The sequence below is a fragment of the Lissotriton vulgaris genome, chromosome 6 (genome assembly GCF_964263255.1).
Source record: "Lissotriton vulgaris chromosome 6, aLisVul1.2, whole genome shotgun sequence".
Classification (NCBI taxonomy): Eukaryota; Metazoa; Chordata; class Amphibia; order Caudata; family Salamandridae; genus Lissotriton; species Lissotriton vulgaris.
This window is the reverse complement of record NC_141694.1, coordinates 1,317,525,497-1,317,542,879: the sequence shown is the minus strand read 5'-3', so window position 1 is coordinate 1,317,542,879 and position 17,383 is coordinate 1,317,525,497. Positions and strand designations below refer to the sequence as shown.

Genomic DNA, 17,383 nt, shown 5'->3' with positions numbered 1-17,383 from the left:
CATATGCAACTTGGAGGTAGGTGCATATTTGGCCTACAGATAACCACTGCCAGAACTTCAAAGATACCGGCCGTCAACCGCTTAAGGGGACACCCAAACCCCCAGTGCTAGGTGTAATTCTAGTAATGATAAGGGGACCACCACTGACTTTTTGTGTTCTACAAGCATGGGAATAATGAGTCCTTCGAATAAAGGAAGGCTCCATGCTGTGTCAACCTGGGGGAATGTCCTAGGGTTTCATCTCACTAGCCATAAATAATCAAGAATTATAATGGTCCCGCTAAGAGCATCTTCAATGTTCTCCCTTCATTTCAGTACCCAGATGATAAATGCACTCACAAGTAACATGGACCCAAAGTGCCTGCTAACATAGCTTATGTGTCTTTCAGTACCCCTTTCTTGCTGGTGGACCTAGGTAGTTCTGGGAGGTCCAAGATCAAGAAGTGCAGCCTCCAGGCCCTATCCATTCATCATCCCTTAGAGTAACTCCTATAGGGAAAGAAAGAGGAGGCTGGACTGCAAAGACAAATTTCTCTTACAGGGGTTCTGATAAAGCTCTTACTGCAATCTGGCACCTGGCTTCTTCGCCCCTTCAGATGTTGTGGCATAGGAACTCTAACATTTGCCATTAGTTGCGCACTCTCATCTGTCATTTTAACACAGATTCAGAATGCAATTCAAAATTTAATGTTGGGAATCCCTTTTACTAGTTAAAGTCTTGATGAACCCTTCACAATTGAGAGTTCCTATCTGAACTGGGAGAGAAACCCAATAAATCAACAGACATCTTTATGGTAGAGATGACTGGTAGTAACGTATGTGCGAAAATGTGGAAAACGATAGAGCAACGTTGGGACCAGCAAGGTACAAGGGACACACCAAGTGTAGGAGAGTCGGAGCAGGCCCCAAGCAAGCAGGGGAGCCCACTGAAGCAAGAGAAGACCCTCAAAAGGACCAACACGCCAAAGGAACAGGAGTCGTAAGAGGACCTCAAGCAGCTCACAAAAGAAAAAGACCATGTAAGGACACTGATCTTGGCAGGAAGAGTTGCTGGAGGCTAGAACTTCTTACAGCCCAAAGATCTCTGGAGTGCAGAGCCAACAATCCTTGGCAACGGCAAGTCAACGCGATGCACAGGGGTTCAGTCCCAGCGGTTCCTACGAGGGATTCTGGCCTCAAAATTGCAGGGAGGACTGGTCAGGCCTCGAGGAAGTTGAAGAACCATGACCTGTGTTACTAAGACTTTAGAAGTCCGTGGGACGTCAGGAGCAGCAGACTGGTCAGCTTTGTAGTGGTGCCTACAGATGCAAGGGAGTGACTATTTCACTCCAAAGGAGATTACTTCGGGAGTCCTCGATGCCCACAGGTCTGTAGAAGATCCTGGAAGCAGCACAGACGACAAAGAAACTAGCAGAACAGTGAGACGAGGAGCAGCAGATAGAGTCTCGGTTCCAGGAAAAGTTTAAGTGTCAAGACGGTCAAAGAGTAAAGTGGTGCTGGCTGGAGACTTGTCCCACGATGAATCTGAGGTCTCACCCATAGGTAAGCTCTTTTATACCCTAAGAAAGGGGTTAGGACGCCACAGGAGGGGCTAGATAGAGGGGAGGAAACTCACATGTCCTTTGTCCAGTTTCGCGCCAGAGCGGGAGCCAGAGGCTCCCAGAGCTATTTTCAACTTGAGTATGCAAGGAAGGCACCAAATAGGCAGTTCAAAGCAGTTTGGTGGCGCTGGCAAGCACTCACATCCCAGCTCTATACACTAGGTCCTGTTTTCGGAGGTGCTCACACCTTCCTGAGACAGGAAACCTACTGTTCTACCTTACCCTGCCCGAGCTCAGCTCAGCAGCAGGAGGAGGGTAGAATTGTGTCTGAGGTCGGCAGCAGCACTAGCTTGCTGGCGGACCCTGGAAGGATGCTACCGGGAGTACCGGAGGCTTCCTGGAGGGGCCCCCAGTGCATGGAATCATACCTCCAACACTGGTAACGGTGTTTGGGTATGATTCAAAACATGTTTCATACCAAACGTGCCGATATTCGGCACAGCCACTATATAGTTAGCCATCGCGTAATGATGCATTGCCACTACATGTATCAAAATGGCTGATTGCAAATAAAAAGCCTAAGAGAATGGACTATGGGGTTTATAGTGGTGTCCTGCTCCTCATGCAAGGGCACCCTCACACTTGTAAACTAGCTCCCTGCCTTCAGGATTGAAAGGCCTGCCTTAGGGGTAACTTGTAGGTTTTAAGTGTAGAGACACCAGATAGAAGGAAACTTACATCTGTCGTAAGTGGTGTGAGCATCAGCTTACACAGGCTGCAATGGCAGGCCTGTAGTTACAGTTTGAGTGGCCTCTCATGGGTGGCATAATACATGCTGCAGCCCATGGGAGACCCCTTGTGAACCAATCCTCTGGGTACCTTAGCACCATATACTAGGGACTTTCAGGGTTACACCAGTAGCCAATTGTGGAGGTACAGAAGTACTTACCAAGTACATTTTAGGGAACAAACACAGTTTTGGGGTCCTAATTAGCAGGATCCTAGTCATTGCTATGTGTTCCCAGGGCCATGAAGGCAAGAAAGGGGGGCAGGGCCCTATCTGTAGCTGGCCCCAAGTTGTGGAACCAACTCCCGAAGGAAATTAGAGTATGTAGGGAACATTTCCCTTTCAGGAAAAAAACTCAAAACGTTCCTCTTTAATTTCTAGCTGGCCTTAGGGCTTTTTACTAAATTATGACTAGTTCCTGTTCTTTAGTTGCTGCCAGAGGCGCGGAGATACTCCTTCGGGAGTGATTCACAGCGCCATACAAACATGCAATAATAATAATAATAATAGTCAAAAAGCATACTGACACCAGCTAAAAGTGGTGGTAACTATGAAAGCAGACCATACTTTCCTACACACACCTTGTAATTAGTAAAGCAAGATGTGAATAGAAAACTGTGAATTCCCATTCACATGTCTAAGACTACTGCTTTTCTCTATAAATACTTTCACATATTAATGTATGAAATATGAACTCATTGACATACTGTCGACATGTAAATGCAATGATAACATTGTCCATTATAAAATACAGGTAATGATCACAGGAACACAAATGTATGCTTTGAGGGGTCTAAATAGCAGGAATAAGGCAAGGGACATTACACATGTTACATTCACTTAATGTCCAACCACAATAGCATACATACATAGTATAACCAATCAACAATAAAGACACATAGTTGAACATGTATCAAGATATAGCTGGTCTAGAAACATATACAGGAATGGCTAAGTGGCATGACAGATGTTGTTGTTCCTGTGTGCTCCAACAGCCAACTGCAAAAGTTTGATAAGGTATAGAGTCCAAAGAAACAACACTGGTTGCTAAGAGAAGTATGTATGGGAAATAAGTATGGTGCCAAGCCGTCTAATATTTAGTATGATAGCTTAGCAATAGGGCGAAGGGAAAGGATATGATATTGTACACAGTAAACTGAAGCAAACACAAGGAAATGATGGACGGAGCGGTGAAACTCTTCAGACACTCACCCCCAGTCATCAATCTGGGTTGAATCCATCATCGTTCTTTAGCTCACATAGCCACCCCAGTTCAGACTCAGCTACCTGTATGAAACATAACACCTGAAAGCTGGAGAGGTAAGTTGGGTTCTTACAGGATGCCTGAAGACTATAGTTTCGGCCACCCAAGGCAGCGGGCGTCAGGAACAGGGGTGTCTTTTCGTGTCAGGTTCTTTGGGAGGGCCCTTCAGGTTGAGGTTGCAAGTGTTGGCTTGAACCTTGAGGGAGGTTGGGGATCATCAAATCCCAGGTCGGAATCACTGGGGAGACCTGCTTGTGGTTTTGGGCCACTCGGGCCGTAAGCTGGGGGTGCAGAATGGGGCAAAATATCGGAGCCGCCTGGATCCGGACTTTGTGGGGGAGTCTTTGTTGAAAAAAAATGGTGCTCACAGGATACAGAATCTTAAAGATTGTTTCAGGGCAGGCAATCCGGACTCTGGGGGGTTGCTGGCTGCTGGACACGCCAGGGTTTCACTGTAGTCAGGTCTGAGTCGGGACAGGCTGGTAGGGCTAGGGCTAAAGCAGTTGGTGTCCTCTTCTTCCTGATTCTGCACGGCTCTTCGGTCCTTATTCTTTTTTTCTCGAATCTGAGGACGCAAGGTTCAGGGTCGCCACAAAATAATAAATTTAGGGGTGTTAAAGGGGTGTGCAGGTCAGGACCAATGGATCCCTTCCTTGGTGTGGGTACACCCGCTATTATGCCACCCTCCAGTAGGGGGGGCATGAGCCTCTTACTAATTGGCTGGATCCCCTCATCTTCAAGATGGAGGGTACTGATATGCATGCTTCACCTCAGGGGTGGGGTTGGCAAAGGTGGGCATACCTTTCCCCCTAGCTTGGTTTTCTCGCCGATTCTCCCGCCCACAGTGGGGGCAGAACTGGTGGGAGCCAGTTGCTGGGGGCAGCAAAAGGCAGGGAGAGCTTAAAAAGGTGGCAGGCCTTTGAAGCTTTCCCTTTATGGACCCCGCCCATCCTGGGGGAGGGTGCAGGACACCTATGCCCAGGATGGGCTTTGTTTCTGGACCCAGGGAGCATAGACCCTCTATCCAAGGGTGTGGAAACATGTCTGGTGGTGGTGGCAAAGGGCCAACAACCATTTAGGAACCTCACCAGGGCTGGTCGATTTTCAGGGGACATCTCCAAGATCCCCTCCGAGTGCATTTTACATTAAATTGCACGCTGGCAGCAGTGTGAGATTAATGTGATGAGACTTTTGCTACCAATCATCTCAGTTTTTAGTAAAGCCATTATGGAGCTGTGGAGTTCATAATGACCAATTCCCAGGCAATACTCTTTATGGCTTTAGTACAATTACAATATCTAAGAATGGACTTGGACACTGTAGGGGTACAGGGCTCATGCCACTCTACCCTCTCAAGGGGGCTAGATCACCCTGCTAGAGGGTGGACTTAACTAGGCATCAGATAGTGGGTTGTAGGCAGACTTTCAATTTTGTTATGCACCAAAACACGCAGCCTGCAAAGACAGTGTGTGGTGTTAAGGTAGAGAGCCTCTAAGGGTGGCACACAAGGTGCTGCAGCCCCTTTGAGCCCTCCCATGGTCACAGTGCCCTTGGTACCCATGGTACCTTTTACAAAGGGCTTACTTTTGGCCAGAGCTGTGCCGAATGGGGGTACAAAGGAACAGCTTTGGGAAAGAACACAGGCCCTGGGAATCTGATTATCAGGGAGCCAAGACACACCAGGTCAAAGTGCATCATGTGTCAGGGAAAAAGTGGGGGTTAACCATGCAAATGGGGCACTTTCCTAACTTTCCCATACCCAGACACAGCCTTCGAAACCCCAAGAAGTCTCTTTCTGTGTATGGTCCCATTATCACTTCTCCCTAGATCCTCTGCTCTTGACAGCTCCTCCTTCTATACTTGCATCGGCCCACTATCATGTAGAACCCTGAGTTCTCATGACTCTAAACACCACAAGCATGACTACAGCAGCACTGCATGTCATCTTGTCTGGTCCTGCTGCACTAACCAATAACATCACTTTCACTGCAGGAGAACTGGAGCATTCTCTTTAAACCTTGTGCTGCCAGAAGTACTGACTTGGCACTCAGCAGGCTCCTTGTCAGAGTTAAGAGGACACTACCTGTCCAGTCCTGCCACATAAACAACTCCTTGATCCCCTCCAATTCCCCAGCACTTTTTCTCTCCATGCAAGTCTGGTAATCTATCAGCCTCCCTGCACAGTTCCCAGTGTGCACTGGTGTTATCTTCCTCATTCCTAATGTTTCTAAATTCAAACTCTGTCATTCTTTATATAGTCTGCTCTTTCAGGACCACATTAAAAGGTATCTTTGTGCTACCACACTCCCTCTCCTATTTCACTCTGTTAGCTTGTAGTCGGACTGGTGATGGCCTACTTGCTGAACTCATCCAGGTTCTACTTCATCAGCCAAACAGACAGCTGCAGATTGGCAGGGTCAGTGTGGGCACTGTTTAAATGGCTGACTCACTGCAAGAATACAATAAACAAATGCTGAAACTCTTAGTATATAAAAGTGGATTAATTAGTTCTATAATCATCCATAAAGAACCTGTTCTTAGTGGCCCAACAGGAGTATCACGAACTATTAATATGTTTGTAGAGCAATGATACCATGTCATTAAGAGCTTCAAAAAGCAAAATAAATATATCTCTGGAAGCCAGCTTTTTCTCAGTCATATAAGGAAACCTCAGAATAAGTGTGGTGTATTGACAGCTTAAGACAAAAACATGTAATCAGAAAAAGGTGGTCTTGAAAAAATGATGTGATATAAAAGATCAAATAATACATTGAAACTTTCCAGATAAAACATTGCAAAGCACAAAATTTAAACAAAACTCAAATCGTACCCAAATTTGGTCGTTTTATATTCCACTTTGAGGATAGGTTTGCAAGGTTCTGGCTTCTTTCCATCTTTTATCTGTTTACCTGAAGAAGAAAAAAATCAAAAATCAAAAATATTGACACTCTTGTATTACAGTTTTAAAAAATCTGATTTAAATTAGATTTCTAAAAACATATGCTGGCAGTGTAATTTTAGTGCAATGCCCAGGTACAAATATTTTTCTAAATAACTTCAGCGCAGTGAAAAAGTACAAATGAAAATAGTGGAACATAGTTAAGAAATAATCAACTAAAAGGCAAATCTAGCAAATATCTGCATGAACAATGTAGTCATACAACATTTTTTTTCAAGATAAACTGATGGTAAAGTCGTACAACACAGCCTCTCATACCACACAGAATCATTACAGAATTTGACTTAATAATCATATTTTGTTATGATAAGAGAAGTAAGAACACTGCCTGCCCTGCCTGGAGTTCACCTACGTGCATGATGCCTAGAGCCACGTTTGTATACCTAAGAATTCGAGAGACAGTCATACGACCAATACCTACCATGCTAAACTACTGATGGTACCTGTTAACTCTACCTTTATGGGGCAAAGAAGGAGATCATGTCTCTAATTTCTGAAAACCAATCAGCCTTCAGAAGCATGCCCCCCTCACTCAGGGTACACCCCAACACCACAAGACATGGAAATGTGGCCGATCTTATGTTATACAATGCGTTCATCTCAATTCCAACATAGCCCCAATGATTCAAATTAACACAGTCACATGACTTGCACTTTAAAAACCCTCAACAAATATTACTAAAAATGCAGTAAGCTAGGGGTATTGCTGGAGAAGTCACTTATATGGAAAGTTGGAAAAACACAAATACTAATCATAGCCTTTATTTGAACGTCTGCTGAATCCATTTATTGTGGTTCTCATTAGGTAGAAAAATTCTCATTGAAATGCACCATCATTATCTTTATTCTACGAAAGAACCGTAGGATCAGATTATGCTTTGGAACTTTCTTTTTTAATACCACAGGAGAAAAACATGTAATATAACAGAACATCAAACATTAGCAACTTCAAATTTGATGAGCCTCAGCAAACGTTCACAAGGTCAGTTAATCCTGTAAGTCAGGCACCATATAACAACATCCTCAAGGACCATCAATTCCTCTTTCTTCGCTGCTCAAAAGCCAGATAAGTGTTCTTTTGTTGTTGTATTTATGCTATGATTAGGTTGGTTGATTTGATTGTGTTCTTTTTTAGTATGCAGTATGCTCTTTGGCTGTGACTGCTTCTACAGCAGTTCTGTCCTTGGATGCTGGGGTGAAGGGATGGAATTCCCCCATTCTGGGATTCTCCTCAGTGACGCTCTGCTAGTTGGCGGCTTGGTTTCTCCTTGGCAATTGGAAACCACTTCTTTGGGTCTCTGTGGGGACGGATCCTCTCCACGCCTTCCCGCCAGCATCGTTTGGATTCCTGAGGGCATCGGCACTCTAAGTTGAGCCACCATAGTACGTTGTTCTTCTCCCATTACAGGGAGATGCTTACGCCCCTCATCTTGCTGAGTGGCTTTCTAGAGACACATGAGTTTCGAACCAGACGTTTTCCTTGTTCACTGGCATCACCCAGTTCCTCATACCAGTCCATTTTCTTTTTTTTTATTTCTGTAATTTTTTATTGTAAGAGAAAAAAAAAATATTTACATGGAGCATGGGATATACATGAGGAGAATAAAGAAGAGAAAAGGGGGAGGAGAGAAGGCGCCGGGGGGGGGGGGGGGGGGGGGGGGGGGGTTGCCTCCATTGTCCAAGTTCAGTTTGTTCAGTTCAGTTTGTTCAGTTGTCTTCTGACACCCCCTATGCTGGGCTACGTTGGTCATCCTTTCGACGGTAGAGAGAATTGTGAAGACTAGTGAAGAATGATAGTCGAAAGGGAGAGAGTGAAAGTGAAAGGGAGGAGCTCAGCTGTGTGGCTGACTTTTTGTAGGTGGCCGGATCTCCAGGTGTGCTCTCTCTATTGTTGTACAGATTCAGCGCCTATGGGGGTTTGTGCGACGACAGGTAGAGGTCCTGGGGCCCCCACATGTTTGCCTGCCTGTGAGTTTTTGGCGAGTGTTTCGCTGTGATGTTATCTGCCCCCCTTAGGAATGTGACCCAGTTGAGCCATGCTTTGGGCTCAGCTTTCGAAGTGTCCTTCCAATTATTCAGCACTATTTTGACTGCCGCCGTCAGCAGTAGATCAATGAGGTCTCGATCTTCTGTTGTTGAAATTGACGGGGACGCGAAACCTAGGGCTAGACTTGGGAAGTCTATGTGTATTGCCACTCCTGTGATCTCATTGATGAGTTCCCCAATTCTATCCCAGAAATCTTTGAGGTTAGGACAGCTGAGTAGAAGGTGTTCTAAGTCTCCCTTACCTTGGCCACAGTTCCAGCATGCTTCACTGTCTCTGATCCCCAATGCAGCTAGGCGAGCCGGAGTCCAGTATGCTTTGTGTACTAGCCAGTATTTGGTTTGGCTGAGTGCTGGCGTTATCTTTTTCCTAGAGGTGGATTTCCATAACTCTGCTTTCTCAGCCTCGCTTAGCTCCCTACCTGCTTGGGTTCCCCAGAAGTTTGTGACCTTATCGTTGAGCTTGGTGTTTTTGGGGCGGAGGACTTTGTATAGGTGTGCTATTTGGTGTCCGAGTGTGTTGAGACTGGCTGCGAGTTTCACTAGCGATGGCGTGTGGTTGTTGAGTTTTGCCTTCCCTATTGCTACTTTAATTTTCAGGAAGTTGTAGAGCTCTATTCCTTGTAGGTTGTGTGTTTCTTTAAAGGTGTCGAAAGTTGTGTGCGTGCCTTGGTTCTGAAGATCATGGGCAGTGGAGATGCCGTGTCTGTACCATTCATGCATGTCTAGAACCTTGCCTCGGTACTTCACTGTGGGGTTGTGCCAGATGGATTCAAATTGGCCTCCTTTGATGCTTGTTGTAAGTGTTTTGTCGATGTTCATGAGCCCTAGTTTCGTGTTTTTCAGGACCGGGTTGTCCTTGACTACTGGGTGCCGAGTGGCGGTGAGGAGGGTGATGGGGTTCATGCCTTTTAATAGTCCCCGCTCTAGTGTTAACCACGCTGGGGTGTAATCCTGTCTTGGGTCTAGCCAGTGTAGCCCCTGTCTTGCTATGCATGCTATCTGAAATTGTTTGAAGTTAGTTATGTTCAGACCTCCTTGGTCTTTGGGGAGCTTGAGCTTGTGTAGGCTTATCCTGGGTTTTTTGCCTCTCCACAGGAAATTGTTCAGTAGTTTGTCAAGCCTTTTGTGGAAGTCCTCAGTGCTAGTCAGGGGGAGCATGGTTAGCATGTAGTTGACCACCGGCGTGATCATCATTTTTATCGCTTCTACCCTCCCCCACCATGTCGTGAATTTGGGGGACCACCCTTCTACTTTGTCTTTAATTTTCTGGATTATTGCCTGTTCATTGTGTTCTAGTGTTGTTATTAGGTCCCTCTCAAAAAGGATGCCTAGGTATTTTATGGGCTTCTGCTGCCATGTTAGTCCTGACGTCCCTAATACTGTGCTTGTTGTGTGGATGTTTAAGGGTTTGCACTCTGATTTGTCTGTGTTAAGTTTGTATCCCGATACCTTGGCGTATTCCCCTATAGTTCCAGTTAGCGCAGTGATGGACCTCTCCGGTTCCTCTGTGACTATTAGTACGTCGTCAGCGTACGCTGCTAACTTGAAGGTCTCTCCTCCTATTGGTATCCCCACTATGTCTTCATTCGTTCTTATCATCTTGAGGAGCGGTTCGGTGGCTAATAGGAATAGTGCTGGTGAGAGTGGGCACCCTTGTCTCGTTCCCCTGCCTAAATTGAGTGTGTTTGATGTGCTCCCATTGACCACTACCCTTGCTTGGGGGTTGTTGTATAGGGCCATAACCATCTTCCTAAAGTTTGGTCCTAAACCGAATTTCCCCATGGAGTTATCTAAAAATGGCCATGATACCCTATCAAAGGCTTTCTCCGCGTCGAGGGCTATCATGACTGCTGCATTGCTGCTACGGGAGGAGTGGTTGATTATATGGCAAAGTAGTCTTGTGTTGTCGTGGGACATACGATTTTTGAGGTAGCCAACTTGGGAGTTGTGTATAAGTTTGGGTAGGTATGAGTTGAGTCTGTTGGCAAGTATTTTTGCATAGATCTTACAGTCTACGTTTATGAGGGAAATCGGTCTAAAATTCTTCGCCTCAGTTGTGTCTTTCCCCTCCTTTGGTATTACAATTATGTTTGCCTCAGCCATTGAGGGTGTCATGCGTCCAATCTTGACACATTCCGTGAAGACTTGTTTCATTGTGGGTTTGAGAATGTGTAGGTAATGCTTGTAGAAGCCAGCTGTGAAACCATCAGGCCCCGGTGCTTTATTGTCCTTGAGGCTTGCAGTGGCTTTCTCTATCTCGTCCTCTGTTATGGCTAGGTCTAGGATGTCGCGTTCTTGGTCTGATAGTGTAGGAGTTGTTATGCTTCCTAGCAGCTCTTTGCCCCCATCCTCCTTTAGCGTATCATCTTTGGTGTACAGACTCTCGTAGAAGTCTCTGAAGACCTCTAGGATGTCATTGTTCGCAGTCATGGACTTGCCCAGTCTGTTTTTGACTGCCGCTATCGTGTGTTGTTTTTGTTTCCCCTTTAGGTAGGATGCTAAGTTTTTGCCCGCTTTGTTTGCAGTGCAGAGGTTGATAGATTTGTATTTATTGATCCATGTCCCTGCTCTCTCACTAAGTATCCTGTTGAGTTCGTACTTCTGTTTGGTCAGGTTTGTGAGTGTGTTATTGTCCTCCCTTCTAGCTATGTGGCTGTTCTCCAGCCTCTTAATCTCTTTCTCTAGGTCTTCAATTCTCTTGTTCCTTTCTTTGTTCATTCTACCCTTGACTGTCATTACTAGCCATTCAGAATAAGGCTAAGGAAACGACATTGAGCATAAAGGCTCCATCGCTGCCGATCTCAGTATTGGTGTATGCTCCACTGTCTTCGTGTCGTCGGGAATAAGGATGGAGCTGGTGTCGCCAGCGGGCGGCGTCGAGAGTGTCTCCATCAGACACGGCGTTATGGAGGTATGACCAGCACCATTTCGGATCTGGGAACGGGTCCCAGAGGTATAGATACATGAACGATATGGCAAGGTGACAAGCACGGCACGGCTAGAATCTTGAGATCCTTTTAGACATAAGGGAAAAGACCTACACAACACCAAAAAAGTTTGGTAATAAATCCAAACAAAATATGTCAAAAGGAGGTAGCTCTCTTCGATCTGCGCTGGCTGGCGTGAAAAGAAAAGAACGCCAGCGTACCGAGGTGGCGCCTATATAGATGACAGAAACGTCATAATGGTGACCCAGACGCGCAGGGGTACTGCTCAAGAAAAATCTTCCTGATCAAGTCTGAGGCCTGGGAAGTTCACAAGTAAGGAATCTGCAGCTAGATGTCTCAATACGATTTGCAATTATGCCTACTAATGGGATGTGATGTATTCTGCTATAGGTGCTAATAGTGTGTCTTATGCATTTTTGGTTTGGCCCGGATGACCTAGATTCTTATGCTGGTGTAAAACACATTTCTGAAACATTTTTTCACTTGTCTGTATAGTGGAATAAGTAATTTAGATGTTGGATATGGGCACTGGATGGATCCCACTCAGTTAGCATTTTTCAGGAATGAACAGTCTTCCTTCCTTCTAGTTTTGTCAAAAAGCAAAAATGTACTATTGCACTGTGTCATTCTAGAAATTTGCAATCCCTCTGTGATACATCTCATTATTGGTTACGGACTCAACTTATGCATCTCGATATTTACCTTGATACATATGTATGTAAAAATGGATTGCTTTCTTGTGCAATAAACAGATTTAAAAAACAAACAAAAAAAAAACAGTCTTCCTTCCTTTTTGAACAGGCAACTACTGTAGCCTGAAAGGATGAAGCATGGCTTCATGCAATGTGAGATGGGGTTTGAGACCTGGGAATGGGGGGCTGAGATTAGGCATATATATTTTGTAGACTTAAATGTGCTGTTTTTTGGATTGATTTTTTCCTTTAGGATTTAAATTTCTTTTTGATACAGAGATATTGTATTTTATTATATTATATAGATACGTCAGACCTGCAGAGGTATTCTCACCGAGTATGTTTTGGCTCAGAGAAGCTGGAGCTTAAATATGGGGATATTGCCCTTTACAACTATATTCTAGTATGGACGACTTGCTTTCACAGTTATAGGTGGGAACCTGTCTCACAATCCTTAGATAAATTGTTGCAGTACTACATTTCTGGTTAATTATAGATCGGTGGCACACATGCAGCCTGATTGAAGTAACAGTAAGAAAGAATACTTTTTTTAACCCTATGTTTCCTTTTCTCCTTTGTTCGTTTTGTCTTACTTTCTACTGGCTTTTTACGTCCAGCCTAGCGTAGTGTGCATGCGCTGTACTAAGAAAACGACCTCTTGGAATCACTCTGGACTTTTCCCACCCTCGTGCGTATGTTTTTTTTTGGGAGCATTTTGTCTATTGGGCTTTGCGTGTGTCTTTGTAAAAAGGCAGCATGCAATTGGGCAAAGGCGGGTGCATGGCCCACCTGTCCCAGGAAATGTATCCGCCTACGGCTTGCGGTTACAAGCAGCGGTGGGCAGTGTGACATCTGTTATGTGTGAGATTTCACACAAGCGCATGCACCACTTGCGGGACACGGCAGCTGCATTCCTCAGATCCCTTGGAGAGCGAACAGCTGCTGTGCCTTTTGAAGGTTTCTGTATTTATTGGAAAGGTGTATGCATGTCATGGGAGCACACAGCTTGGGTACTGAGCTCGGATTACCCTCAGAACAGTTCTTGGCACGGCAGAAAGTGATCAGACCTGACCATTCAGTCTATGTCCTCTCCTGACCCGCTGTTTACCTTAAGTTATTTAAAAAAATTAATTTACGTTGCCTCCTGGGGCACACAAACAGAAATACTGGCACTATTTCCATTTCTGTGAGAAAATACCACAAGTCGTCAGTAGGGGGCGACACAGGCCTCTCATTCACGAAAAACTTGAGCGCTCAACTGGTGGAAAGCCCTGTGTTTGTGAAAAATTTATGTTTTCACTCGCGCTGGGGCTTTTGTGGCTGACTTCATCCGTGGACCGTTTACTGGACTCACGGAACCACCGCAGAAGAGTCCTGGAGAAGGAGGCGATGCCCAGAATGTAGAGCAGCCCACATGTGGAAAGTGTAGGTTGCTTGTGAAGTGTCCTTAGAAGCAAACTTCTACAGCATCATCCCCGCCCCTTTATACGCACCTCCCGCACTGCAACCGGGGCGTGTGCTCGCTGCTCGTGCAAACACTGGCACGAAGACTATTTTCTGAGTGGGGGTGTTGGCAACTCTCCGGTCCACAGCTGCAACAGAGCCGTTTGTGTGGAGAGAGTTTGCGGGCGAGGAGAGGCACTTTTGCCTGCGGAGGCGGCCATATTGGAGCGGGGACGAGCCTAGGCTGGGGGCTATAAAAGAGGCCTCAGAACGCGTGCGCGCTGCAACAGTAAGCAGCTTTGTGATTCAGCTCAAGCACTCGAAAATCTAATATTAGCAAAAATCGGCAACTTTAATATAGTTGGTGCTTTTTTAAGGGGAATTTGGGGGGAATTTGTTTATTGAGAATTTCTGTGTTAGGGTGTTGGCAAATCTCCGGTCCACCTGCAACAGAGCCGTTTGTGTGGAGAGAGTTTGCGGGCGAGGAGAGGCACTTTTGCCTGCGGTGGCGGCCATATTGGAGCAGGGACGAGCTTAGGCTGGGGGTTATAAAAGAGGCCTCAGAACACAGGAGCGCCGCTGGCGCGCCAAAGGCGCGCCAGCGGCAAGCCCGTCTGCACCTGGATGCTGCAGGCTGCCAGGAAGTGCTGTCCGGATCTAAAGACAGGATGACTGCAGCGTCCTATACCAGAGAACAACTTCTGGCACTAAGGCAAGGAGATAGGTTAAAGAGTATACCGACAGTAGATGTCATGGTGGGGGAGAGGGAACAGGATGGACCGGAACCTGGGGGTAAGTCGCTAACCCATACGCCCTTAATCCCCCAGTCATCGAGGGAGGGAGTATCTCCTTTGCCAGACATGCACTTAGGTAAAAGAATATGTCAGGGGTTAAATGCGAATGTTAGATCAGTCTCCAAACATGCGAGAGAAATATGGGACCTTCTGGAAGACGGGCAGCCAGACCTCTGTCTGCTGACTGAGACCTGGTTTTATGACCACTCCTACCCGTTGTTAGCAGTGGCATTCTCGGAACAATATAAGGTCACAAGACTAGATAGAGTGGGCAAACGGGGAGGAGGGGTAGCAGTAACCACGAGGATGCCCCATCATATTAAAGTGATAGACTCAGTGCTCACATCTTTCATGGAATTATTAGTATTCCAGTTAGATTCTCTTAAATATACTAGCTGGAAGGGGGCAGTAGTATACCATCCCCCGGGGGAAAATAAGCAATTGTTTTGTGCCTCCCTTTTGGAAACACTCGCCTCTCACATCTTACACTCAAGACATTTTCACATTAGTGGGGGACTTCAACCATCATCTGGAAGATCCCTCAAATATAGAAGCAAGGGCCCATCACTCAGCAATGGAATCATTAGGGCTAAAACCGAGAATACAGAAGCCGACGCACCGGGCCGGACACACCCTGGACTCAATTTTTACTAATGCCCCTAGCCTTCTAGTAGAAACACCCCAGGAGTTAACATGGTCCTATCATTGGAACTTAAAGTTCTCCTTCACGCATCAATCAAGAAAGGGCATTGATGAACCTGGACAAAAAGTGTTTGCGGAGGGCTTGGAGGAAAGTTACTCCTGAGGCATTTAGGAAGGGCTTCATAGCACCACCGCGAGAGAACCGGGATTGTAATAGAGCGTTGGAGAGATGGGAAGGGGCAGTGGTAAAAGCCTTGGACAGTATTGCGCCGCTAAAATTGATGAAACTAAAGGAAAAGCAGGCACCGGCCCCATGGTACTCGGTGGAGCTAAAGGAGGAGAAAGCTCAATGTAGAGGGCGGGAAAGAAAGTGGAGAAGGACAAAATGTACAGGGGATAAGCAAGCATATGTCAAGGCGCAGAGAGCCTATTTGGGCCATTGTAAATCTGCCAGAAGAGAACACTTGAGCAGGACGATTGGGGAAGCAAATAATTCCTCGAAGGAATTGTCTGTAATTCTAAAAGAATTTACGAACCCCTCTGTAAGTAGTTCTACGGTCCCCCATACGCAAGATCTATGTGATAAAGTGGACAGTTACTTCAGAGATAAGATGGCTATCATCTCTAACTCTTTGGGGGGGAGGAAACGGCATAACGCCCCCCAATCCAAAGGCAATGATCCCCTCTTTACCTAAGCTGGATGCCTTCTCCATTATTACTACGGAGCAAATAAAAATAGCCCTGGAAACAATCAAGTCATGAGCAGAATCAGATTGCGCCCCTCCTTTTGTCATGGCAGCCTTGGCTGCCACCTTAGCTCCTTCACTGAGGGATGTTTGTAACATCTCTCTATCTACAGCCATCTTCCCATATAAGTGGAAGCATGCTTTGGTGAGACCGCTTTCAAAAAAGCCATTAGCCAACCCTTTGGAAATGAAGAACTACAGGCCAATATCCCTGCTGCCATGTGGGGCCAAGGTGATGGAAAAGTTGATTAATCAACAACTAACAAATCACCTGGAGCAGAAAAAACTAGTGGATCCCGCCCAATCTGGCTTTCGGGCCGGACATAGTACGGAGGCGGCCCTGATGGAAGTAACGGGCAGAATTAGAATGTCCTTGGATAAAGGGACGTCTACTATGTTGATTTTATTAGATCTGTCGGCGGCCTTCGACACTATCTCCCATTCCATCATGCTTTGCAGACTACAGGAGATTGGTGTCGAGGGGCAAGCCCTGGCATGGTTGGGTAGCTTCCGGTCTAAGAGATCTCAGCAGATCAAATTGGAGCCATTTTTTTCAGCAAGCAACCTAGTTGAGAAGGGGGTTCCACAGGGTTCTATTTTGAGCCCAACATTGTTTAACATTTACGTGTACCCATTGTCTGCAATTATAAGGAAATCTGAATTTGAGACAATCTCATATGCAGACGACACACAGGTGATTATCCCATTCGATCTGGATCCTGAGATCACTAAAATCAAATTTAAGACCTGTATGTTGAACATTGCAGCCTGGATGAGGGACAATTTCCTACAGTTGAATTCTAATAAGACCGAGATTCTCCTGTTCGGGAAGGCGGAGGAACTATGGACTCCGGAGTGGTGGCCAGACAAGCTGGGGGAGTGTCCCCGCAGCACGAAGCAGGCCAGGAATCTGGGAATTTTGCTGGATAACAACCTTTCTTTTGAAGAGCATTTCAAATCTTAGTTTGGCTCTTGCTTTGGCACCTAGAAAATGTTAAGGAAAATCTTTCCCTGGATTCCTGTGGAGGCAAGAAAAACTCTTATTCAGGCGTTAATTTGAGCAGGCCGGATTATGGAAATGCCCTACTAGTGGGGGTTAGAGAAGATCTGCTCTCTAGGTTACAGGTATTGCAGAACACTGCAGGGAGAATGGTTTTGAATAAGCCAAGACGCACGCCATCTCGTCCTCTGCTGCAGGCTCTGCACTGGTTGCCTGTGAAGAAAAGAGCAGTCTTTAAACTTTTGATCGTAGTGTTTAAGGCTAGGCAGGGCCTAGGTCCGTCTTACCTAAAAAGAAAGGTAGGAGCATATGAGCCGGGACGTCAACTGAGACCCAGCATTCAAAATCTGTTGGCCCCATGCAAAATCAACAAAGTGAGAATGGGTGGGCGGGCTTTCTTCCATCTAGCCCCCTCCCATTGGAACGAGCTACCAGAATTCACTGCGTGGTTGTTCCTCCCTGGCACATTTTAAAAAGGGCTTGGACCTGGATGTTTGAGTAAGCTTTGGCGGTCGGCTTTT

General features: G+C 46.0%; 1 protein-coding gene across 5 annotated transcripts in view; it reads right to left on the bottom strand.

Annotated features, from left to right (window-relative positions):
- The window catches only part of STXBP5 (syntaxin binding protein 5), a 1,242,391-nt gene that overhangs the window by 606,891 nt on the left and 618,117 nt on the right, over nucleotides 1-17,383 (bottom strand). For all 5 annotated transcript variants that reach the window (XM_086927454.1, XM_086927457.1, XM_086927456.1 and 2 more), the window contains exon 9: nucleotides 6,423-6,501. In XM_086927454.1, the coding sequence (XP_086783580.1) occupies nucleotides 6,423-6,501 (79 nt within the window). The remainder of the gene's footprint in view (nucleotides 1-6,422; nucleotides 6,502-17,383) is intronic.